Raw genomic sequence first — 26,932 nt, forward strand, 5'->3', positions numbered from 1 at the left:
GAACAAGGGAAGACAACCATAAGTTCTGATTGCCTGCGGGGTTGGGCAAAAAGAGCCATATTTTTCTTCTTGCAGAGAGCCTATAAATGGACGTGCAAGTAGGGAAGATATTGCTAAATTCTTTTCCTAGTAAGGAATATTGATATTAATACTCTGGGAAAGGAATTCATTCCTGGAGAGAGGTCTATAAACAGCCACTCTGGGAATGTCTGTCCTATGCAGTTGAGATAAGGACTGAGATACGCCCCGGTCTCCCACAGTACCCTCAGGCTTACTAGGATTGGGAAACTCCATCCTGGTAAATTTTAGGTCAGACAGGTTCTCTGCTCTCGAACCCTGTTTTCTGTTAAGATGTTTATCAAGACAATATGTGCACCGCTGAACATAGACCCTTAACAGGAGTTCTGATTTTGCCCTTGTCCTGTTTCCTCAGAAGCATGTGATCTTTGTTCTGCTTTTTGCCCCTTGAAGCACGTGACCTACTCCCTGTTTGTACACCCCCTCCCCTTTTGAAATCCTTAATAAAAACTTGCTGGCTTTAAGGCTCAGGTGGGCATCACGGTCCTACTGATATGTGATGTCACCCCCGGCGGCCCAGCTGTAAAATTCCTATCTTTGTACTCTTTCTCTTTATTTCTCAGCTGGCCAACGCTTACGGAAAATAGAAAGAACCTATGTTGAAATATTTGGGACGGGTTCCCCCGATAGTTGTATGTCCCATTACATCTATCTACTAATTGCTAAAATATTTTATAACCAAATGTATTAATTGCCCACATTTTGTCCTTTGCATTCAACCTACAATATGGATGAATATATAATTAATAAGGAAAAGTCAAAAGTGTACTTACTACTTGAAGCAGAGAAAGGAAACCATTTCCAACATTATCAAAGTTCATTTTTGCATTTTCCCATAGCATGGATTCATTAAACAGAAGGCTTTCACACTGACTCTTATTCATGACTTCAGATGAAGGAAACCTTTCTCCACTTGTTGGGTCAACGCATTCATAGAATCTGCCAGCAAATAAGTCTACTCCCATGATACTAAAAATCAGCCAGATCATCAGGCAGACAAGAAACACATTCAAAGTGGGTAAGGTTGTTTTGATCAAAGCTCTCACAACCACCTGGTATATATAAAAAATGTAAACTTTAGATAGGAAATCTGAAACTGTTTTAGTTTTTGATCAGTTTGAAAAATACTAATTGATATAATGACATATTTAAAAAAAAACTTAAAAGGCCATATCTAAAGATTTAACAGCCCACATGCTGGTACTGGAATAACCTAAATAGCAATTCAATTTTTATTTAGAAAATACATTCAAATCAGGCTGGGCGTGGTGGCTCATGCCTGTAATCCCAGCACTTTGGGAGGCTGAGGTGGGTGGATCACCAGGTCAGGAGATCAAGACCATCCTGGCTAACACGGTGAAACCCCTTCTCTACTAAAAATACAAAAAATTAGCCAGGTGTGGTGGCAGACACCTGTAGTCCCAACTACTCGGGAGGCTGAGGCAGGAGAATCGCTTGAAGCCAGGAGGCGGAGCTTGCAGTGAGCAGAGATAGTGCCACTGAACTCCAGCCTGGGCAACAGAGCCAGACTCCATCCCCCCACAAAAAAGAAAATACATTCAAATCTAGATATTCTTAAAATGTTTGTACTAAAAAATCATTAAATGGCAACAGAGCTAATTAGTACAAATACTAGAATAAATAATTATTTTGCTGGCTATATATATATATATATATGCTTATTGATGTCCTGTATCATGCCAGAAATGATCATTCAAGATAACTGAACCCATGTGTATGTATGAGATTATTTTAAAATATATATATTATATATTTTAAGTGAAATATAATATGTGAAAGAGTAGTCAGGGGAATCAGAAGACCAATAGTTTGTACTGTCAATGAAGCCAAGAGAAGAGATTGCTTCAGGAAATTAAATGGGTTGCTGTACATAACAAAGATTCAATCCTCACTGAACCATTTGGTGTCACTGGTGAGTCACTCCAGAGTATGAAGCTTGGGAGATGAATCCACCCCCTAAACTTGAATACCAGCAATAATCTATAATCACTGTCATTATTTCCTCAACTGACTTCACTCTTTAAAATTCAAATCAGAATTGTATTCTTATTACTCCACTGAAGCTGCTACGGCAAATGCAAATCAGTTGCTATATCTAATATAATAATATAATAGTTTTACTATTTCCACTACTTATTTTTCTCTTAGCTTTTTAATTTTTTTATTTATTTTATTTTATTTATTTATTTTTTTGAGACCAAGTTTTGCTCTTGTGTGCAATGGCCTGATCTTGGCTCACTGCAATCTCTGCCTCTGGGGTTCAAGCGATTCTCCTGCCTCAGCTTCTGGAGTAGCTGACATTACAGGCACACGCCACCCCGCCAGGTTTTTTTTTTTTTTTTCAGTAGAGACGGGGTTTCACCATGTTGGTCAGGTTGGTCTTGAACTCCTGACCTCAGGTGATCCACCCACCTCGGCCTCCCAAAGTGATGGGATTATAGGTGTGAATCACTGTGCCTGGCCTCTCTTAATTTTATACTTTTGATTTCCCTCTCCTGACCTTCTTTCACTTTCTTCCTGAGGCACCATTGATTCTGTTTTCTACCATTCTAACCTTTCCTTCCTTCAGCGGTTACTAGATACTAATCCTTTTGCCTGCATACTCTTGCTTATGTTCCATAGTTGCCTGTCTTTGAATTAATATTTAGGCTTTTAACTATGATTTCAGTAACACTTTTATTTCTAAAACTAGATCACAGATCTTTTGTTAATACTTTTAAATATTCTGAAAGGTCCATTAATTGTTCTGCTGAAGAAAAATGCCATGTCTTTTAGAAAATCTACATATAAAGAATAAAAAGAGTGGATATAGTTGACACACATATTTGAAAAGTAGACAGCACCTAAGACCTTAAACTTATTAAATACATAAATCATTAATTTTGTAAGCATGTAACTTCCTAATATACTCAATGATATATCTTCAGAGATAAATTACAGAACTTCCAGAGGTGGAGATGAGGCTTCAAGTCTGAACCTGACTTTGACCTAAGCATGGCTACTATTTTCCTGACCTTGAATTGTCCACAGCCATTGTTTCATTGCCATTCTAATGAATGTACAGCATTAAATGGTACAGGGCCTAATTTCTGACAGAGTCAGTTTCCCTGGCAAATCTCTTCCTCCTTTTCTCTAAATGGGGGCAGACAACTTGCTGATTTTGTTACTTTTTTTCCCTCCCTATATGTCTAAACTTATTAGGAAAAAGAACTGGTATTATCCCATTTTTTGAAAATAAAAAAGAGTTTGTTTATTTTAGTCACATATTTACTTGGGGGGGTGTGTGTGTGTGTATGCATGTGTATTTTGAGTAAATAGGCCCTCTGTAGTTTACATGTCAGAATATTCTATAATGTTTTCCTATCACTAAACTGTATTTATACTGGAAATGTGGCTGTCTTTTTTTTTTTTTTTTTTTTTTGAGACAGTCTCACTCTGTCACCCAGTCTGGAGTGCAGTGCAGCAATCTCGGCTCACTGCAGCCTCGACCTCCCAGGCTCAGGTGATCCTCTCACCTCATCTCACCTCAGCATCTCAAGTAGCTGGGACTATAGTTGCACACACCACACCTGGCTAATTTTTGTATTTTTTGTAGAGACAGGGTCTCACTGTGTTACCCGGGCTCGTCTCAAACTCCTGAGCTCAAGCAATCTGCTCGCCTCGGTCTCCCAAATTGCTAGGATTACAGGTGTAAGCCACCGTGCCTAGGCTGTTTTGTCATTTTAACTTCAATCTTATCAAACCATTCAACCACCTTATTTTCAGCTTATTTGCCACCTTGTTTTGGTTTAAAAGCACTGGGCAATATCACCACCTTGTGGATCTTCATGATATGGTTAAATGAAGTCTGTTTCTTATTATATGTTACAATTACTATTTTAGATTTTTTGTTTCTGAGGTGTATAATTGGAATTTTGCCACATTTGGAATTTTATGTATTTACTACATAATCAAAATATTAATTTCCCAACACAAATAAATCAAATGTATTTAAGAAACAGATAGATCAGGCCTAAGTACTATTATAATGAGTCAACAACACATTTGTATGAATTACAAGAATATTATCATGAATCATGGACTAAGTATACATATACAAATATAATTAATGTACTTAAGTACTTTACACAATCATAAAAGTGAAATTATTAAAATTTCTGAATTTTTTTTGAATAAAATACATATTTAAAATCATTTATATTTCTGTTTGTATTTATAGAGAAAAATAAACATCCACATTTTACCAAGTGGAAGGAGTTTAAGTGTTATGGTTTCTTAATTAATAACAGTTTAAATGTAACACATAATACAATAAACTATAGGGATAAAGGTTAAACATTAATCATTTTCTCACTGGATTCTACCATAGCAATGAATATGTGATATTAGGTAGTAATTAAAGTGGCAGCCTGATATGAAAATAATCTACATAAATAAAAATGCAAAAACACATAAATGTATTATAAAATAAAAGGTACATTTGAATGTATTCTCCCATTTCTGTATACAATGGGTCACTGTATAGCTACATCCTTATACTACTTGTGGTGGTCACAGACTCCATTTTTTTCTATTAGGTCGAGCATTATGGGATTTCCATTTCAGGCACAAAAGATTGAACACCGGCCTTTTATAATATTCAATCTATTTTCTTTACATTTTTCAGACATTGGCCATTTTATAATATTCAATCTATTAATTTTCTTTACATTGTTCAGAAGAGGTTTTAACATGTGAGTGATGAAGACAGGAGAGGTAAGAAATCATCACTTGTGATTGTGACATTAAAAAAGTAAATTTATCTTAAACTTCAAACTTTTCTTTCATTCAGTGAGTAACCACTTAGGGTATACAATGTTTGTATAATTTTAAAGTTTGTTAACTGATCCAAGTTTCATTTTCTGACAACTGTATTTTTAAAATGGAGACAATTTTGGTAATATGCATATGTATATGGGGTAGAAATATATTTTTAAAACTATATTTTCTCTCTCAAATACTAGTCTCTTTTACTTGTCTGTATTCGTATTTATACTTTATGAGGAATAAGAACCTAGAATCTTAATAAACGTACCTATTCCTCTCTATTTCTAAGCAATGAAGCGCAAAGTTTTTGTTGTATTAATACTGTTAAAGGTACAAGCGAGAAGAAAACAAAGCTTCCCAATTTGTGCAAATTTAGTAATTCCAAATAAAAATTTGTAGATTAGCTTAGAAACTTATCTCTTACCTTCATTCTTTCAAATTGAGATAGAACTCTGAGGGGCCAAAGGAATTTCATGGAAATAAGTGGTTTTAGTTCTTCCCGAGTTTTGCCTATTAAGCTAAGACAAAACACCTATATATATTTTTTAAAAAAAGAGTGAATAGGATTCCATATTAATCAAAATAACATGTAAAATAAACTTTGCATTTATTACAACAGATATATACAATAAAAGCTTACCAGAAAATTTGTGAATTATTTTTACATATACTTCAAAATACATTAATAATCACAGAAAGTTATAAGAAAATTGTTGAGTGTTAAAATCACTTTAAAAAGATAAAACTAAACTGTTTTCTGGTAATAAGGAACATATTTTAGTGAGATAAATAAAAGTTGTATATTTTATACTCTTTATGATCAATGACATATCTTTTTTGTTTGAAATTAGATTAAGAATCAGTTTCATAATTACTTGTAATACAGTAATCATATGCAGTATATTCATTAAAACAAAATAAGAAATATATTTACAAATGCATTCATATACAAATATGGTTAAGACAATATACATGATAGGCTTTCAGAGGATAGGCATCAAGGAAAATATGAATATTGTTAAGTCAAAAGTACACACATTACAAAAAAGTATAACCAGATACTAAGGTAATCTTTAAAAGTAAATATATTAAAGGTTAATAAATGTTCATAAATACTAAGGTGGTAAAGCTAATATTAACTTTTATTATATCTTCAGATTTTTCTACATTTTCAAGTCAACATTATGAAAAATTTCTTCTTTTTACCCTTTACTAAAGAGACAGCCTTGAAGTAGGCTTTGAAGTTTGGGTATTATTTTCATAAGCATGAAGGAATCTGGACACAGAGCAGTGACTAGGAAACAGGAAGGCGAGTTGCAGGCATAGTATGATTTGGTTAGAGCTGAAGGCTAATTTGAAAGAGTGAACTTAGAAAAGAGAGGTCAGCTATTTTAAAATCATTAATTGTAGATTGGGGAGCTTCTATCATTGTTTATAGAATAGAGAGCCATTCATTCATTCAACAAAAATACTGAGAACCTTCTAATATGACAGAAATTGTTCTAGGCACAGGACTTAAAGGAGGGAAGAAAACCAAGAAAAAATTCTACCCTAATGGAACTTAAACCTTAGTGGGAGAAAACAGACAATAACAAAATAAATGAACAAATGGTACAATATTAATAAGGGGTATGGAGATGAAGAAAGCAGACAAAGAGAAAGGGAGTATTGGAGTGGTTGCAGTTTAAATAGTGTTGTAAGGAAAGACCTTCAAAGGTTTCGTTTTGGCTAAGGCATCAACGCCAGCCAAGGTTCCAGTTGGAAGGAAAAATAAGTGCACAGGCACTAAGATGAAAATAATCTTGGCATATTTGAAGTGCTCCATGAAGGCTGGTGCTGGTGGATCAGTAAATAGACCTGGAGAGGGGGAAGGGAGCAGAGCAGGGAATATGTCTGGATTACACAGATACCTGTAGAGCATTGATTGCAAAGATTGTTGATTTTACCCTGAATGAGATGGGTGTTTATCATAAGGTTTCAAGAGAAGTGACATGAGCTGACTTCCATTTCACAACAGTTACTCTGGTTGCTATGTGGAAAACAGAATGATGGTATGCAGGGCAGAAGCAGGGACACCACTTTGGAATCTATTGTAGAGATCTAAGTGAGAAATTTGGGGAGTTTGGATCAGCCCTGCACTTGTGAACATCATAAGTAGTCTAATTGTGATATATGATTAAGAGTTAAGCCAACAGAAGAACTTAAAGATTTTAGGGTGCTGATATCATCAAGATACTGTGCAACAAACTTACATGGTTAACAGTAAATTCAAGGTGATTATTATAATAACCCAGGAATAAAGTGTTGAACTTTTAAAATTTTGGAATAAGAAGAAAATGATAGATGTTAAATTTTACAAACTAAGAAAGGTGTCATGTACCAACAATGTAGAGAGAGAGGGAAAGGAAAGATATAACAAATTGACAGGAAGTGAAAGAGTAAGAGTGAGGAACAAAAAGTAAATCAAATAGCCTTTTACATTTTCTTTAAAATACGTACAATAACAACCACGAAGTCCAGCCTGTACCAGCCATTAGAGAAATAGGCCTTAAAACCATATGCCATCCATTTTAGAAGCATTTCCAGAATGAAGATATAAGTAAAGATCATGTCAGCATATTCTAATAAAATTTTAATTGTCTTTCTCTGATCAATATATATATCTTCAAAAGCCTGTGGGTAAAAATAAAAAAATAAGCATTAGGTGTACAGGTAATTTCTAAAAACTCTTTTGACATAAAAGGGAACAAAATTTTGTCTCTAATAGGCATATGGTGAGCACTGTCAGAGATTGTAGGCTCCAGGGCTGGTTCACTATGCTTGTATTTATTGACATAATCTATAAGTATTATTATTTGACCCCATGACTACGCCGGACATCATTAATTGATCCCAGAACTAGTTCTTATATAGGCTGAACCTGGCTTCATAATTGTTTTAAATAGCGATCCAAAAATCCCCTCCAAAATCAGTTAATCAAACTTAACATAAGAGACAAAATCTTTAGTCACATCTGACATGGATCTTATATGTAATTCCAGGTAGCCAACTCACAGATATATGCCACTTACTCATAGAGAAACAGATAGGTTTTTAAAATGTCTTTAGAAATCCATAAGGCTATCAGGTAAACCAGTTGAAACGCTGATGATTAATTAAAACTATAACTGTTTCTCCAAAGCTTCTCAGTTTTAATGTCAACCTTAATTTGACTATGGAATATGTAAAGTCTGATCATGTCATTGAAAGCAATTTCATAAATATTTTAGCACTGAAAACAGGCAGGCAGGCTTTCAATATCAATATACATAAGAGGACAAAAAGCAAGCAAGGATTAAAATAATCTCATATAAAGAATGATGTGATTTTTAAAACCTACTGTTAAATGGAAGTAAATACAAAATAACAATAGATTTTATGGCTTTTAATTGAACAAATTACTGTGTAAATGAGTCCATAAAGATTATAAAGTTCTTAAAAATTTTATTTTGTTACATGTATTTATTTTTCAATTATTCAGGTACATAATGCAAAATATAATAAAAAGATGTTCAAAAGCCTCCACTTCAATTAGCATGGGTAGAGTAGATTTCACCAGACCAATGATCCTGCTGCAAAGAACCAGAAAAACAGTAAAAAGTTTAAAAAGCATTTGTTTTTAAAGGCATCACAGAGCTGCTGTATCAATAAAGAGCAGATGGGTCCTAATTGTAGAAAGGAGAAGGTCAAGAATATGTTCAGAACAAAAAGATTTCACACGTAAATTCTAATAAAAATAAAGCTAGTATCAAATTAGGCAAGATACGTAACTTAGGATAGTTCATAATAATAGAGGGATCAATACTACAAGTATACATCTGTATGTCCAAAATAATGGGTCATCAAAATATATAAGGCAAAACTGATGACACTAAAAGAAGATTTAGAAAAAAAAGCAATCATAGTGGGATGATTTAACACATTGTATCTATGGCCAACCAAAGAAAAACATCTTTGCTAGATCACTAAGGCTCCCATCGTAGATGGGAACAATGGAAATCACAAAATATAATTGCACCCAGCTACATCATTTGACACATGCTTTTCAAGTACATGTTGAACACTGTAGTAGATGCTGGAGTTGCCCACCAAGAACTCCCTTACTGGCATATCTAACTATTCCACAGCAACTGAATGTTGCTTGATAACACACAACTGAAGCCCTTCTGGAGAACTGCCTCTGCTAAACAAGACCCACGCCGCCTGAGAGGCAATGTTTCCACTCCTAGAGGGACCCAGCACAATCAACGGCTGAGTGGAATAGAGATATAAATGCCAGCTCCCTTTTGTCACTCAAGGTGAAATTACGCGGTGCAGTCTGGGCTCCAGAGCCTCCCCACAAGATCAAGCTGAATTGAGTCTTTCTTGAGGATTATGAATAGGCCTACAATAGGGTAGGTGTCTTTTAAAAACTCTCTTTAAGGTCTACCTCTACCTCCTCTCCTGGCCACCTGATGCATAAATAGAGACAACTCTCTTCATACAGTGGCCTGGGAAGTACTAAGACTGCTAAGGAAGGAGGATTGTATACCAGAAAACCTGGTACCTATGCAAGACCTAGAAACATGTACTAGCAGGAAATGGAGGAGCTTTCCTGGTAATGTATCTAGAGAGGGCTGCTTATTAGTTTCCTATTGTGACTGTAACAGATTACCAGAAATTTAGTAGCTTAAAAGCAACACAACTCTATATACTCTCATTCTTGATGTCAGAAATCACTGGGCTAAAATCGAGGTGATGAGAAGGCTAGTTCCTTTTGGTGGCTCTGAGGGGTCTCAGTTCCTTCCTTTTTCAGCTTCTAGTGACTGCTTATACACTTTGGCCTGTGGTGCATTCTTCTGTCTTCAAAGGATGACACCCCAATCTCTGCTTCTATCCTCACATCACCTTCTCTTCTGACACCAACTCCTCCAGCATCTCTTTTGCCCGAACCATCGTGATTACATTAGGCTCAGCTAGATAATTCAGGATAATCTCCCTGTCTCCAGATCTTTAACTTGATCAGATCTGTGACGACCCTTTGCCATATAAGTTAACATTCAAAGGTTCTGGGGATTATGTCATGGACATATTTGAGGGCCATTTATCAGCCTACAGGCTGGATCAAAGGGGATAGAATGTGAAGCTGGATAAAAGGAATAATGTGTTGATATGGGGGTCACAGTTAACTCCAGCACCACAGGAGTTAACATCATATTGATTCATTATATTGATGATATCATGTTAATCAGACCTGATGAACAAGAAATGGTAAGTTCTCTAGATGCTTTAGAGAGACATATGTGCCTCCTACTCTAAGAAAGATACAACGCCTGGTAGGCCTCTTTAGGATTTGAAAGCAAAATTTCACACTTGGGAATATTGATCCAAAGATGCATTATCAGGTGATGCAGAAGATTGCTATTTTTCAGTAGAATCTGATGCAACAAAAGATACTAAAATAGGTTGACTATATTCTAAGCAGCCTTTCCATTTGAGCCATGTGAAGATCCATGATGCTAGCAGAATCTATGATGGAGAAAGGCATAGTATGGAGTATCTGGCAAGCCCCCTAGGGGGTATTTGTGTTTCCCATTCTCTCAACCTTAGGATAGGTGGACTCTGGGGTCTTTGCTCCCAGAATAGGGCATTAGGAGACATAGTATGTCTCCTACTAAAATTCAAGCTTAGATGTCATTTGCTCAATTTTTGATTTCTTGTACCAGTCAACTAGTAAGAAAGAAAGAAGTTACCATACCAGCAAGGATAATTGACCCTGATCATTATGAGGAAGTGGGATGCTGTAACAAAATGAGAGGAAGAAGAAATACAAAAGTAACACACAGTTTGAATCTATTTTTATTAAGTCTGAAATGGATAAAACTAATCCATGGCAGTTGAAGTCCACATGCTGGCTACCCTTGTGGAGTAGGGAAGTAACTGAGGGGTAAGAGTGTTGTTCTGGCATCCTGGTAATGTTCTGTTTCTCAATCTAAGTCACAAATGTGCATTCACATTGTGAAAATCATTCCTGCTGCACACCCATGGAGAGTTTTCAATATGTGTGGTAAATAACATAAAATTTATTTAAAAATATAGGCAGTGCAAAGTCCAGTTCACAACCATGACTCCATCTTCTGTGTTCTGTGCACCTCACAGTTAACTAGATCTTGTATGTAAGAATTCTCCTTAAAAGATCTCTGATCTTCTTTAATCAAATACAAACAAATACCAATATACATTCTATTTTTATTCCTTTCCTATATAAAAGGCAGAGTGCCATACACTTTATTCTACACCGTTCTTTTTCCACTTATTACTACATCTTGATGAATTGTAAATATGCACATAGCTTCTGAATTTTTAAAATAGCTGCACAGAGTTCCATTGGATGATTTTTCATAGTATAAAGTCAGCTATTACAGACCTTCTTTTCTAACCCTTTGCTATTATTACAAAACATTCTTCAGTGAATTACCTTGTAGAACCATTTAATGTGCAGATATTTGTAGAATATTTTTAGAATTAAGATTCTGGGTGCAGAATTAAGATTGTAGGGTCAAATACATTTGTAGTTCACAGACCCTTTAAAGCATATGCAATAGTTCCCTTTCCTTTGATAGGTACCAAAGTACAAGCATATTATAGCAGTTTTGGATGTGCAAATCATTAAAATGTTTCATACATGAAAATTCATTAAAATTAGAAGAATCCGGTATCTATTCACATTCCATTTCCCACCGTCACTCATATATTTTGGAATTCAATATTGCAAAATAATATATTAAAAATCAATATTAAATTTAATATTGAATGATGCATATACAAACTTTCTAAGAAAGTATAATATTTAGATTTTAAATCACAGAATATGAAATTTGGTGCTATTTGGTGCTATAGTAAATATCCTTGGAAATGTAATCCTGGTTTTGACTTTCTGAATTAACAGAATCATGATACATTTGTCCCCAGCAAAGTATCAAACACCCTGGCTGCCCACTTACCAGAGTGCCAGTGCTGAGCAGAGTAACAAGCCCAATAAAACACTTAAACCAATTGTTCTCTACAATCTTGCAGCAGGTTTTCCTGATGTTCTGCCAGATTTTTCCTTTCCTGGATGCTCCACTGATTTGACCAAGTGAAGATCCATGTCCGCAACCTGTCAAGATTGAATTGGTAAGAACAACAATCTAGAAAACTCATGAAAAAGTAAACACCTGAAACTTTCTACTATGTGCCACAGCAATTATTTATTTACAAATTCTAATCCAGGTTGTCTCTGATTTATAAACATTTAATTTTTACCCATGGTGTAGTGACCACTGTAATCCCTGAGCAGAAAAAGGAAAACTGGACTTAGGAGTTCGGTAGTAATGAGAGGAAAGGCATTGTGAAAGGCAGAAATGACCTAGAACATGTTGTCACTCTGCAAAACAGTCTGAGAATAGGTATTCACTAATAGCACAAAAGAAAATACACACTAATATCTCATTTCTGAATGTTACATTTTGATATAATGCCTGAAAATTTACTCTTTGAAGATTCACATGGCATAACATGCATTCCTGTTTAAAAATATAAATACTTATGAGATGTTAAGAGGCATAAAATTAGTTAAATCAAATTAATTGCTTTGATTCCAGTTCTTAGGTGGCATGAAAATGGGAATTTTTATTGAGACTATTACGGAAGTAACATGGACTGTGGAGTACTTTGTGGATAGAGTACATGTGTACGGGGCTGCACTCTGCGCCAAAAGGGTTAGCAAAATGGAAACCTGAGGCTGGAGAAGAGGTTGATATACAGGTGACAAAACGAATAAATGGAGGTAGGTGGAGTTTAAAGCCAAAATATTTTATTTTAGAATTTTGTCTTGTGTTAAATTATACTATGAGTAGTATTGTGGCAGTGGAATATTATTGATAATGGTGTTTCCAAAACACATTTTTCATGCTGTGAGTAATATTGGGTAAAGATACATAATGTTCATATTTGATTTTATACTAGTAGCTATACCACTGTGTGCTTTAGAACAGAGCACAATTTAGGAGTAAAACAGAAAATCAGTATAGTTAAAGCAGCACTGAGATGTTTGTGTATACACATATACATGCACACATATACCTATATATGTTGAAGTCAAATGAAGTGTTCTTAGATCTCATGAAATAGGGCCAATATTTAAGTTACTCATATAAAAATGGCCTATAACTGTCAGAGGAAAACAAGTTGTAATGGTGACACTTGTATATTTAACATGAATATTAAGAAATGTATAAAGATTCAGTCAATTGACTGACATACTGGGTATGGAACATATACATTTTGACAACTTATAATTCAAATTAGTTTCCTAGCAAGATAAACAAAATTTTCTTACCATTTTTCAGATGCTTTGATCTTTCACCTCCATAGAACATTTCTTCTTCTTCAGAGATAGCAATATCAACAGTACTGCATTCAGATGAGCTAGATTGCTTTATTTTCTAAAAGGTGAAGTCCCACCAAAAAAGTTGTGATTAAAGTTTCATTTACCTATGGTGGTCAAAGTTTATTTCATTTTCAGAAGTAAGAAAAATTTTGTACAGAAATAATATTATTAGGTTTAAAAGAGTTTAGGCCAATTTCATGACTGAGATTAAAATGCATACATATTGGTAAGAGTTGAAGTTTAAAAAAATATTGTATGATACTTACTTTAAGCTAAAATAACATTTAGATTAAAATTAATGTTTGGTTTATAACACTTTGCTTCTTAAAGATGTATAGGCTGTCTCCAATTCACAAAAGGATTGGGGTTCCAAAGTTTTCTTGGAGTAAGTCACAAGTTTCCCATATATGCTATTTCAATTAGATGAGTAGAATCAGAACAAATCATCCCTTGATGCTAAAGATGGGTAGATAATAGTGCACCTAGGTTTCATTGTAAAATTCAGTCCAGATGGTCTTATGTATGTCATCACAGGATGGGATTTATCATGAAGTAAAATGAGTGAAAGGCACAAGAAATAGGGATAAGGACAGGCCTGGGAAAGGGGCACAGCCTTATGAAAAGCATCCAGATGCAGAATTGACCTTCTTTCTAACTCTGCTTTTGACTGAAGTTCAAGGCTGGGTAGAATAAGGTGGTCATTGCTTTACATAGGTAATAGTGCAAATGATACTCTTTGCCTTTATTTAAAATTATTTTCTCACAATACTTTATTTTACCTTATTTTAAAATAAGTATACCGTAAGTCATTCTTTAAAATCACCAAGATCTAAGGTTAATAGCATATAAGTAATATTTTCTAATTAAAACAAAAATTAAGGCAAGCGTATTTTAACATTTGGAATGAAACCAATCTTATTTCATAAAAATTAAGAAAAAAATCTAGGTAGAGTGCCAAAAAAAGAGAAATTGTCAATATTTTGTCCTACCTCTTAGACTTATACACAGTAAGTGTCAAGGAAATATAATTAGAAAGCTTTTTTTGCTTTAGTTCTTACGTGGTCAATTGTCAGTAAATCATTATAGTGCTCAATTAAAAAAAGGAAAGTATCCAGCAGAATATTATTCTTACACAGATATTTTTATTTCCATTACTTTTATATATTCTTTATTTATTTCTAATGAAATAAAATCTGTAGCAATATATTTATTTGAGACTAGGCATTAAGTAATTTAAATATAATATTTGACACTGTAATTAAAATTATACATCATAAATTTATACTTTTAAAGAGTTGTAAAAAGCTTTGTACATATCCTATTTGATGTGATTTCTCCAAAATACCTGTGAGTAGGTATTTTTCTAATTTTACAAATAAGTCAATTAAGTCTCAAATTATAAATCATTTATTTTGATAGAAGATTATTTAATGGCATAAGAAAGTGACCATGATATACTTCTGCATTACAAAAAATACAAGTTACAAAATACGATGTGAATTTTGATGTTATTTTTATAATATGTAAATATATATGCATATTTTAAATAAAAATAGGCTGGAAGTACAAATACCAAAGAAACAAGAAAGTGTATCTCTGAATTATCAGATCATTTATAATATTTTTGTGTTTTATTTTTGGCTGTGGGTATATCAATATCCTAAGTAGTCATGGGCTACATAATCTAGAAAGCATCTAACTAAATATATAAATAAATGAATACATCTTTTGTGAGTAGTTAATCAACCAACAAGACCAAATAACTATGCAGCATAAATAAAAACTGCAATTTCAATATTTACAGTAATTTTAAGTTACAGCTTTCCTATGTATTTTCATACTCCAGAATTTCTAAGGAGATTAGCATGAAGTTTTCAGGGACACTCCAACATGCTGTGCTGTGGTAAATAGCAATTTCACCCAGAAATGGATAGTAATCCAAATCTTTAACGAAGATTGAGAAGTGTTGCTGAGTAAGAATTTATGCCTGTTTTATAGCAATGGTATTAATTTAAAAGGTAAATGAATCTTAGACTATTGGGCATGTGGATTAAAAATGTTTCTCTAACTAAAACAAAGATGGCTTTAGTAGGTGATGGAAGGACCTTGGATAATTGAAACTGAATTCCTCTTAGAAGACAATTTGTGAAGTTATTGTAGAGAGCATCTGCCAAAACAGAAGAGGTCTGGGAAACAAGATGGTGCCAGAGATGATGGGGACCTGTAAAGACACATTCCCCGACCCTCCAGTGCCCCTGAGTGATCTGAAATGATTCCCTAGTGGGGTCCAAGGTAAAAAGCCCTTGTGCAGATGTGATCTCTGTAGGTGTAGCTTTCTATGAAGTTACACCTCCTTCTAAAACACAAGCTGCTTGCAAATGGAGACAATAAGACTGTTTCCAGTAGGGTGTATATTTTAGAAGCTAAGTGAACAACAGTATCTACCCTTCTTTGAATGCGACCCTGATTTTTTTTAAAGCCAGTGCGTTATAAAGCTACCAACTGTTCAAAATTCAAACTGGGAGGTTTTAAAAATTCCTTTAGTCCAACTTAATTATATGTCCAAATATGGGCAGAAATGATCTGATTCAAATCTTAGAATTTTAGCAAGCAAGAAGGAATTGTAGCACTCTTCTAATTGAATCTCCCATTTTAAGATTATAAAGTCCATGGAAATTTAGTGATTTGTTAAATCATACACCTTGATTTAGAAAACTTTGGTTTCCTCAGTATACTTTTCAGCACCCTCAAACTGCCTGGTTATTAATTTATAGAATGTCACAATTATATCATCTAATGTTTCCTAAGTGCTTACTCTTTACTAGGTATTGTTCTATGCACTATTACCTCCCCCCCCCCCATGGACTAAATACCATTTTAGCCTCATTTAAATACGAGAAAACTGAAGCTTGGAAAGTTTAAGTAATTTGATCAAAAGCATAGAGTCAGAGGCTAAGAGTGATGGAGCTAGGAGTGATGGAGTTAGAATTGAGTGGATAATCTGGCTGTGGAACTTCGGCGCTGATTTACTTCCTTATCAACAATACTATAAATCACCACTAAGCAATCAGGATATTTAAACATCTTACCTCTTTGCTGCCTCCATCACCAGACTTACTCTGAATCTCCTTATTATCCAGAATTTCTATATCAGATTCTCCTGAAGCAATTGGTACAGTTTCTGAGACACTAGGACTGGGGATAAGTGATTGGCTCTCATTTTCAGTAGCGTTTTTCTCTGTGCCACTGCTTTTTTCCTTATCTTTGAGAAAATCTTGGGTGTTGCTCAATTCAGAAAGGGTATGGTCAGAAATATCTTCTTTAACATATACCTCATTTACATGGTCCATTGTGTCCTTTGGGACATTTTGTGTTTTGCATAGTATTTTAAGAAGCACATAGTTTATTCCTTTTTTAATCCTTGCCACTGCAAGCTGGAGATTTTTTGCTTCATTATTCTCTTCAGCTGTTACATCCTTGCATGAACTAAATGAGCTCACCAGTGCCAGAAACAGGTAAAGTACCTAAATAAGGAAGTAAAATGAGGCTAAATGTATCTCATTTTGTTTCATTTTAAGTAATGAAAAGTTTGTTTACAAAACTGACGAGAACATTTAATATCTACTCTGTTAGCATTTTTCAAGAATACAATATATTGTAATTAATAACTGTAGTCACCATGCTGTACAATGCATCTTTTGAACTTATTCTTCCTATTTAACTGTAATTATGTGTCCTTTGATCAACAGCTCCTCAATCTCCACTTTCCCCTAACCACCCCAGCTTCTGGTAACCACCATTCTGCTCTCTACTTCCAGAGTGTGAAAGAACACTTAACCCATTTATGCCTAGTGTTCCATTATTGGAAGGCTAAGCTTGTGGGAGTTATTTATATCCTACTGCTCAAGGTCATCACCAAGGTCGATTTTTCACACAAAAATGGCAACTTCTGGCATAAATGGGTTAAGTGTTCTCACCATAAAAATGATAACCATGTGAAGTAATGCATTTGTTAGTTAGCTATATTTAGCCATTCCACAATGTATGTCTACTTCAAAACATTACCTTGTACACCATAAATACATACAATTTTATATGTTAACTTAAAAAATAAATTTGACTAAAAAAGGCTGACCTCAGATTTGAAAATGAAGCATATGAACTACAATATTATTCAGTTCTTATCCATCTACCACAGTGTGTCACGTGCTGTGCTAGGGATTTGCATAGCAAGAATTTATTTTAAGCTCATGACATCCTATGCAATATGATTTGTTTCTCTTTTACAGATTAAAAAGGCAAGGTTTACAGATGTCAAATATCAAACGATCAAAGGTTAGATAGATTAGACCCAAGTCTGCTTTATTCCAAAGCTTATCTTCTCACTGAGTCAAGCTGTCTCACCCAAGGTGAGCAAATAAGTTGTTTTTCCAGGCAGCTCACTTCCCTTCAGCCCTGTTCCAGGAAAACATGTAAGAATTCTGCAAACCCAGGAAGAATTATATGGGGAAAGAGCTATCCAGGGTCCTGAATACCATATTTAATGGCTTTTGTGGGATGAAAACATAGATGCTAGGAAGGTTAGTTGATTATCTGTTGTAGTAAATTTGGTCAAACAAGAAACAGATGAGTGATGGAAGACTCATTCCTAACACTTGTAACTTATTTTTAACTCAAAGATAGTGTATATTTTGACTTTTACTATCACTTAGAAGTATGATCAAGTACTGATCACTTTCCAGAGAATCAGATTTTAAACTTGTTTATAATTGTAAGGCATATATTATAGTTTTGGATAATTAGGCTATTTGTGTGTACATAAAATAAGTATGTGAGCATCTCCAAAGACTCATATTTTGAAACTTCTTTCAAACTTTTAGATCTATGTGGACAGTTGAGTTTCTCAAACACTCCAATAATTACTCTTTTTCTCATGGACATGCACATCTGGGATAATAGTGTTTAATCCTAATGGGTTACATTTACTTCTCTCTAGATCTTCCTATTTCTTAGGAATACAGAAGGTTCAAATAAAACTTGTATAGAAAAATCAAAGTATTTTGCAGTGAATAAAGTCATCAAACAGATAATCTTATCCATAGTTTTAGCATAGCAATAAAATTTTGGTTATAAGATATATCAATATGGGAAATGTTTTGTGGGTGAGAGCATCTGAAAAACTGGCAGATATCTTTTATAATCCACAATGAAAGATTCTCAGAAGAGAAAAATTAAAACAGAAAGGACAATGATCAAATGCTAATAGCTTCAGAAATAAAGAAATAAAGCAGACTTAGGTCTAATCTACATAACCTTTGATTCCTTTCTGTTCTCCCACTAGCGTCTCCTTTGGCAATGAGGGTTACTTATAGATAATCTAGGCAGGACCTCCATGGCTCCCATAGGAGCCACACTATTAGCAACTCTATCATTCTCAAGGGACAACAGTTTCGTGATATAAGATGGTGAGACCAGATATAATTTAAGATAGTCAGTTGTTTCCTTTTCTTCTATTGTTTGGCTAAGTATTAGGCACAGTGTGAAATAACGGAAGGCTGTTAGTGTGTTTCATGACTGTAAGCTTCATATGAACAAAAACCATGTTTTCTCTTAATTAGACAACCAGCACACTGCTAGGCACAAAATAGGTAATAAACAAATATTTATTTTAAAAAATAATTGATTATAGAATGAATAAAAAATAGATTTTGTGCTAGGATTTGAACAAGAAAAAGTTTATGCTATATTAATCATATTTTAAGGAAATTACATCAAAGATTTCTTATATCTTAGACACACATGCACACAAATATACACACATACATTCATATATCTATATAGATATAGTGAAAATGTTCAAAGCCTAAAAATGAATGTAATCTTAAAAGTGCTAAGTGCTCTGAAACTGTAGTATAAGATAAGAATATTATAACACTAAGAAATGCTACTGCTTTGTTCAGATGTGGTCTGAATTAAAAATAGCCTACTCTCTTTAAGGATTTAAAGGAAAAGACAGGCTGTGTAAGTGGCGCAAGTTACAGAGAACTGATTACTACTTCTAATTTGAGCATTAACCAAAAAGAGAGCAGAAAATGCAGAGATTTGTATTATATAAACTCAGAGTAACTTTATTCTAGTCACAGAATCTGTAACCGGATTAAAAACATATATTTATTATTTTTGTGTTGAGAGAAAAGGTGAAATAGTGTGTATAAAGCAAAACTTTTTTAAAAATTCCCCTGAATTTTGTTTTCTTGCCCCGCAAAGATATCCATATATTGAGTGAGAATTGAGCAACTCATAGCAAAATCAAGCAGCATGAAAGAGGAAGAAAGTTCAAGATTTAAGTAAGTACTTTCTGATTTGTAATCAACAAATAAACAGGTATGAAGGAATTTAACATGTATTGAGGCTATTTAATTTTAAATTTCTTGAGTTACATCTTAACATATACAAATATATATGGAAAAACATATGTATCTATGATCATATTTTTTATTTTTAAAAGGCAACTGAATTTTGTATTAAGTTTTCTCTTTCTTTTATTTTCATGTTTCTATCCCTCAGTGTTTGGTTTATGTAACCAGTCAGGTACTATATTTCACTTGGTGACAATTACCTAAATCACAAGTAAAACACCAGGAATGAAATTAAAATTTGCCTAACTAAAACTTGTTAATAATATTAAATAACTAACAAAAATCTGGTAAAGATATAGGGGTTAAATTTTTCTGCAGTGTAAAGAAATGATTTATGTAATATATGAATTACTTATAGGGTGCTAAATGATTACATTTAAGTTATAATAACCCTATAAGGCAAGTATTGTTATGTTCATTCCTCCATTAAGTATGGTCAGGTTCAGAGAGGCTGCGTAATATGCACAAAGACACTTATTTATTAAGTGATTGAAATGGTTTGTCTTTGCTCCCATCCAAATCTCATCTTGAATTGTAGTTCTCATAATCCCCACATGTGGTGGGAGGGAATCGGTGGGAGGTAACTGAATCATGGGGGCAGTTACCTCCATGCTGTTCTCATGGTAGTGAGTGAATTCTCACAAGATCTGATGGTTTTATAAGGGGCTTACCCCACCTTCACTCTGCACTTCTCCTTGCTGCTGCAATGTGAAGAAGGACATGCCTGCTTCCTCTTCCACCGTGATTATAAGTTTCCTGAGGCCTCCCAAGCCCTGTGGAACCGTGAGTCAGTTAAACCTCCTTCTTTTGTAAATTATCCAGCCTTGGTTACACCCTTATTAGCATCATGAGAATGGACTAATACAGTAAATTGATACTGCAGAGAATGGGGCGCTGCTGTAAATATATCCAAAAATGTGGAAGTGACTTTGGAACTGGGTAACAGGCAGATGTTGGAACAGTTTGGAGGGATCAGAAGAAGACAGCAAGATGTGGGAAGTTTGGAACTTCCTAGAGACTTGTTGAATGGTCTTAACAAAATGCTGATAGTGATATGGACAATAAAGTTCAGGCTGAGGTGGTTTCAGATGGATATGAGGAACTTGTTGAGAACTGGAGCAAAAGTGACTCCTTTAGCTGTGCTTTAGCAAAGAAACTGGCGGCTTTTTGCCCTTTCCCTAGAGATCTGTGGAACTTTGAACTTGAGAGAGATGATTTCGGGTATCTGGCAGAAGAAATTTCTAAGTGGCAAAGTGTTCAAGAAGCAGAGCATAAAAATTTGTAAAATTTGCAGCCTGATGATGCAGTAGAAAAGAAAAACCAATTTTCTGGAGAGAAATTCAAGCTGGCTGCATAAATTTGCACAAGTAATGAGGACCCAAATATTAATCACCAAGGCAATGGGGATAATGTCTCCAGGGCATGTCAGAGACCTTGGCAGCAGCCCCTCCCATAACAGGGCATAGGCCTAGGAGGAAAAAATGGTTTTGGAGTCTGGGCCCAGGGTCCCCCTGCTGTGTGCACCCTAGAGACCTGGTGCCCAGTGTCCCAGCTGTTCCAGCTGTGGCCAAAAGGGGCCAAGGTATAGCTTAGGCCATCACTTCGGAGTGTGCAAGCCCCAAGCCTGAGCAACTTCCATGTGGTGTTGAGCCTGCTGGTGCAAAGAAGTCAAGAATTGAGATTTGGGAATCTCCACCAAGATTACAGGGGATGTATGGAAATGCCTGGATGTCCAGGCAGAAGTTTGCTACAGGGGCAGAGCTCTCATGGAGAACCTCTGCTATGGCAGTGTGGAAAAGAAATGTAGGGTTGGAGCCCCTACACAGAGTCCCCACTGGGGCACTGCCTAGTGGAGCTGTGAGAAGAGGGTCACTGTCCTCCAGACCCCATAATGGTAGACACACTGACAGCCTGCACTGCACCTGGAAAAGCCATAGGCCCTTAACACCGGCCTGTGAAGGCAGCTGGGATCGGGGCTGTACCCTACAAAGACACAGGGATGGAGCTATCCAAGGCCATAGGAACCCACCTCTTCCATCAGCATGCCCTGGATGTGAGACATAGAGTAAAAGGAGATCATTTTGGAACTTTAAGGTTTAATGACTGCCCTATTGGATTTCAGACTTGCATAGTGGCTGTACCCCCTTTGTTTTTGTCAGTGTCTCCCATTTGGAATGGGTGTGTTTATCCAATGCCTTACCCACATTGTATCTAGTAAGTAACTAACTTGCTTTTGATTTTAGAGGCTCATAGGTGGAAGGGACTTATCTCAGATGAGACTTTGGACTTGGACTTTTAAGTTAATGCTGGGATGAATTAAGACTTTGGGGGACTTTTGGAAAGGCACGATAGTGTTTTGAAATGTGAGGATATGAGATTTGGGAAGGGCCAGGGGTGGAATGATATTGCTTGGCTGTGTCTCCACCCAAATCTCATCTTGAATTGTAGTTTCCATAATCCTCATGTGTTATGGGAGGGACTTGGTGGGAAGTAATTGAATCATGATGGTGGTTACCTCCATGCTATTCTCATGATAGTGAGTGAGTTCTCAGAAGATCTGATGGTTTTATAAAGGGCTTTCCCCTGCTTCACTATGCACTTCTCCTTGCTGCCATCATGTGAAGAAGAGCATGCCTGCTTCCCCTTCTGCCATGATTGTAAGTTTCCTGAGGTCTCCTTCACCCTATGTACATGTGAGTCAATTAAACCTCTTTACTTTATAAATTATCCAGTGTCAGGTATGTCTTTATTAGCAGCATGAGAATGGACTAATACAGTGATAGAACTGAAATTTGAACCTATGTTTCTTTGATTCTGAACTCTGCTTTTTCTACAACTCAACAAGACAGAACTATTTAAAAACCAATTCATTTCCTTTGACATATAATAATTTTTTGTAAGGTTTCTGCTTAAGGCTTAAAATCACTGCTGAGTTTTCTTAGAAGAATAAGACAAAATTAATTTTTTAAAATGTGAAATATCTTCCTTTTACACCAACCCACATTAGAAGTGTGGAGGTTAAAATGATCAACAGCTTCAAAGATTATCTCCTTACATTTTTCCCCCTTCTACTTATTCTACTGCCATTATCATGATGTTTCACAGTTGGATGACTGCTGAGGAAAATTAAGCTGGAAGGATTTAGTGAGCCAAGAAATATGATGGCCAATGAATTGGAAATGGAGGTTCATGTAACTCCATTTATCCTAGAATCCCACTGCACATTGATGAAGTTTCTGGTTAGTAGAAACAACAAAAAATAGAAAGAGATTGGAGTTCAAAATCAAAGAAGCAGGAATGTTTAGGCAAATATATATATATATTATATATGTTATATCATACATATATATATATACAGCCTCAGTATTTCTGCTTCTTTCTCTTTGAATTATGTGAATGTGTGTGTTGTTGTCGCTTTCCTCAACAGCCATAACTCTTCCTTTTGAAAACAGAAACATAAAATTTATTTAGGAAATTACACTTATCCTCTTATTAGTCGTAGGATTTGTGTTTGATCTTATCCCATCTCCAGCTGTAAGAGAGAGCTATGAACAGTTTAACATAATAAATGCATTCCACACCCTGGGAAATGGAGATTAGTTAAGAATGGGCATGTGATTCAGCTAATGAGATAATAGGAAAAATCAGCTGTGTCTTCTAGAAAAGAAATTCTTTCCTCTATTAGACTTGATATAATACAAAGATATGAGGCTTTAGACTGCAGCAGCCATCTTGATAAAACAGAAGATACTAGCTAGCAAGGAGCACAGAGAAAAACAGAATTGAGATCTACAAAGACCTCTCTGTAATGATCCCATTTAATCATTTGTGTCACATCCAAACTGAAGCAAGATCTATCTCTGATATTTTGAGTTATGAGTTATGTATGTTGATATATATGATCTTTTTTTGTTTCAGCCAGTTAGAGTGGTGTTTTATATCACTGGGAATGAAAAGTGTACTACTGTAACTACAAAGGGCAGAAGACATTGAAGTATTTTTTACATGTTGGGCACTGTTCTAGGTTTTATAATAAAGAGGAGAGCTATGGTCCTTTCCCTCATGGTGCATACAGTTTAATAAAGAAGACAGAGAAGTACACTAACAATTAAATACAATGCCAATGTGATAATTGTATGACAAGGGTCTTCTCAAGGTGAAACACAAGCAATGTGGACAGGTAAAATTGAGTCTAACCTGTGATTTTTTTTCAGTCTTTTGGGAAATGTACTTGATCTTTATGACATGAGTAAAAAGAAAATACCAAGTCTTGTATTCCTGTAAGAATCATGTTTTAATAAGCCATACCTTTTCCATAGATGCAGTGAAAGCTACTTATTTAATTCATTAAAACCACTTCAGTTATTAGGAAACTTATAAGTGAAAGCTTTCTCTCTTAGTTAATGCATAACATTTTTATAGACCAGGGGTTTTCCATCTTGACTACACAATTTAATCAACTGAAGATTTTCAAAAAATCCTGATGACCAGGTCATGTCCACATAACAATAAAATCAGAATCTCTAAGAATGGATTCTAGGCATCAGCATATTTTTATTAATTCCCCAGGTAATTCCAAAGCCAGGAAAAGACTGATGGCAGTGTTACATTTAAGTGCTTCTTAAAATTTAATGGGCACACAAATCACCTGGGAACAGTGTTACAATGTAGATTACGCTTGCATAGGTCTGGGATTGGGGTCTGGGAATCTGCATTTCCAACCACCTCCCACGTGATGCCAATATTACATTGAGTAACAAGGTTAGAAGCTAGTGCTATCTAATGGAAATATGATGCAATCATATATGCAATCTTACATTTCCAGTGGCCACATAGAAAGCACAGAAAAACAGGCAAAATTAATTTTACTAATACATTTTATTTAACAAATATATTTAGTTAAATACAATATACAATTTGTATACAATAAATACAAACATTTGTATTTAACTAAATATATATTTAACTAAATACAAATAAATAAAGGGAGACTATTGTATTTGTATTTAACTAACAGTATTTGTATTTAGTTAAATACAAATGTAGTAGTCCCCCTTTATCCAGGGCAGATAAATCCCAAGACCCCCAGTGGATGCCAGAAGCAGAGGATGGTACCAAACCCCATGCGTACTACATGATCTGACAGCCCAGACAGCTTCTAAAGGACCAATAGGTGGTGTATACAGCATGAAATGCTAGACAAAGGGATGTTTCATGCCCAGAGCAGGACAGAGTGGTATGGCAGGAGATTCCATTACACTACCCAGAATGACATGCAATTTAAAACTTATGAGTTTTATATTTCTGGAATTTTCCACTGGATGTTTTCAGACCATGGCTGACCACAGGCAACTGAAACCACATACAGTGCAACTGAGCATAAGGAGGACCTACTATATTATCATTAAAAAATGCATTCAATATAAAAATTATTAATGAAATAGTTCACATCATTTTTTTGTGTAAGACTTCAAATCTGGTGCATATTCTACATTTACAGCACATTTCAAATGGAACTAATCATATATCAGTTGATAATGGCCACATCTGGCTAGTGGGTTACTCTATTGGACTACCACAGTTACAGACCATTAGATCCCATCAATGCACATCATGAAAATACCAAACTACCTTATACCAGTTTTCATGGAAAATGTAAAAGAATTGACTACTTACCAGTAAATTTCCAATTAAAATGACCATCAGGTAAAAAGGAATACACCAGGATTGGCCTGCAACCTCCATACAGTCCCACAAGGTCTCTACCCACTCTCCACAGAGAATTCGGAACACATTCAGGAAGGAGTGGAAAAAGTCATGCATGTGCCAGCGTGGGAGTTGACAGTCTTTGTCTATGTGGCAGACAAATTCTTCATAATTCTTACCAAACAGCTTCATGCCGAATGCAGCAGAAAAGAAGATGAATGTGAACAACAACAGGATCAAGTCTTTCAGGGCCACCCATGAGTTACTAAGAGACCACATCAAAATCTGGAATGTTGGCCAATACTTTCCCAACTTGAAAATTCTTAACTAATAGAGCAATGTAAAATCAAGAACAAGAAACAAATGACAAAAAACTTGGTCAGTGTATATTACAAGGTACAGTGTTATACACATATACATATATAGCCTTTAGAGTTTTAAGCATTATTAATATTAACTACTGAACATTCATTTTGTGACAAATTCTTAATACATCTTAAATATCCTACAATTTTGTACACTCAGTCTATACATATCCTCTTCTACTGATGTATTTGTCAATTCCCATTAAGCATTATACTGTTACAATTCCTCTAGCTTTATATTTTATTAACTATTAGGGCAAGTATCCATTCTTTGTTTTTGCTTTTCAAAATATATTGAATATTTTTCCACATTTTTCCTATACGTTGACATGAAAATGATATTGAAAGTCTTTCAGGATCCAGTGGATTCTGATGAAGGTACTATCATGTATTTCCCTTTTAAAATAACATGTCAAAGATCAAACACAACATTCTAAGTTTATATTGAATAGTCCCCTTCCTTTCACTAGATTTTTTCAAATTTCTATTTATACAGAACAAGATTACCTTAATATTTTTGGTCACTGTATCACAGTAAACTTACTGTCGATTAGATCTCATACATCATTTTTATATAGGCTATACCTTCCTGACACTTTCTTTTCAATTTTTTTTGTTTGTTTGACAGAGTCTCTCTCTGTCACCCAGACTGAGTGCAGAAGCACAATCATAGCTCACTGCAGCCTCCAACTCCTAGGCCCAAGTGATCCTCCCACCTTAGCCTCCTGAGTAGCTGACACTACAGACATGAACCACCACTGTGACTAATTTTTTATTTTTTTTTTAGAATTGGAGTCTCACTGTGTTGCCCAGGCTGGTTCCAAATTCCTGGCCTCACTTCTTGACTTTTTCTAGTGTTCAGCTGTCTTTCTGAACTCAACAGTGAGATCTTACATTTATCTATGAAAAAAATTAATCATCTTAAATTCAGTCTATTACTAGCCTTTAAAATATTTTGATACTATCTTTTAGCACATTTTCTGCAATTGCCAGTGTTGTTTCATCCATAAATTTGGTGACAACATCCTGTATATATTTCTCTTATTCATTAGTAAAGGTTATGGATGAGGATCTAAGACAGGATTCTG

General features: G+C 35.0%; 1 protein-coding gene across 6 annotated transcripts in view; it reads right to left on the bottom strand.

The window, feature by feature from the left end:
* The window catches only part of SCN7A (sodium voltage-gated channel alpha subunit 7), a 200,281-nt gene that overhangs the window by 12,085 nt on the left and 161,264 nt on the right, over positions 1-26,932 (bottom strand). For all 6 annotated transcript variants that reach the window (XM_016949969.4, XM_016949968.4, XM_063790542.1 and 3 more), the window contains 7 exons: positions 25,450-25,806; positions 16,444-16,878; positions 13,304-13,409; positions 11,928-12,082; positions 7,405-7,578; positions 5,330-5,437; positions 852-1,130 (listed from right to left, as the gene is read on the bottom strand). In XM_016949969.4, the coding sequence (XP_016805458.3) occupies positions 852-1,130; positions 5,330-5,437; positions 7,405-7,578; positions 11,928-12,082; positions 13,304-13,409; positions 16,444-16,878; positions 25,450-25,806 (1,614 nt within the window). The remainder of the gene's footprint in view (positions 1-851; positions 1,131-5,329; positions 5,438-7,404; positions 7,579-11,927; positions 12,083-13,303; positions 13,410-16,443; positions 16,879-25,449; positions 25,807-26,932) is intronic.

This window comes from Pan troglodytes, chromosome 13 (assembly GCF_028858775.2).
Source record: "Pan troglodytes isolate AG18354 chromosome 13, NHGRI_mPanTro3-v2.0_pri, whole genome shotgun sequence".
Classification (NCBI taxonomy): domain Eukaryota; kingdom Metazoa; phylum Chordata; class Mammalia; order Primates; family Hominidae; genus Pan; species Pan troglodytes.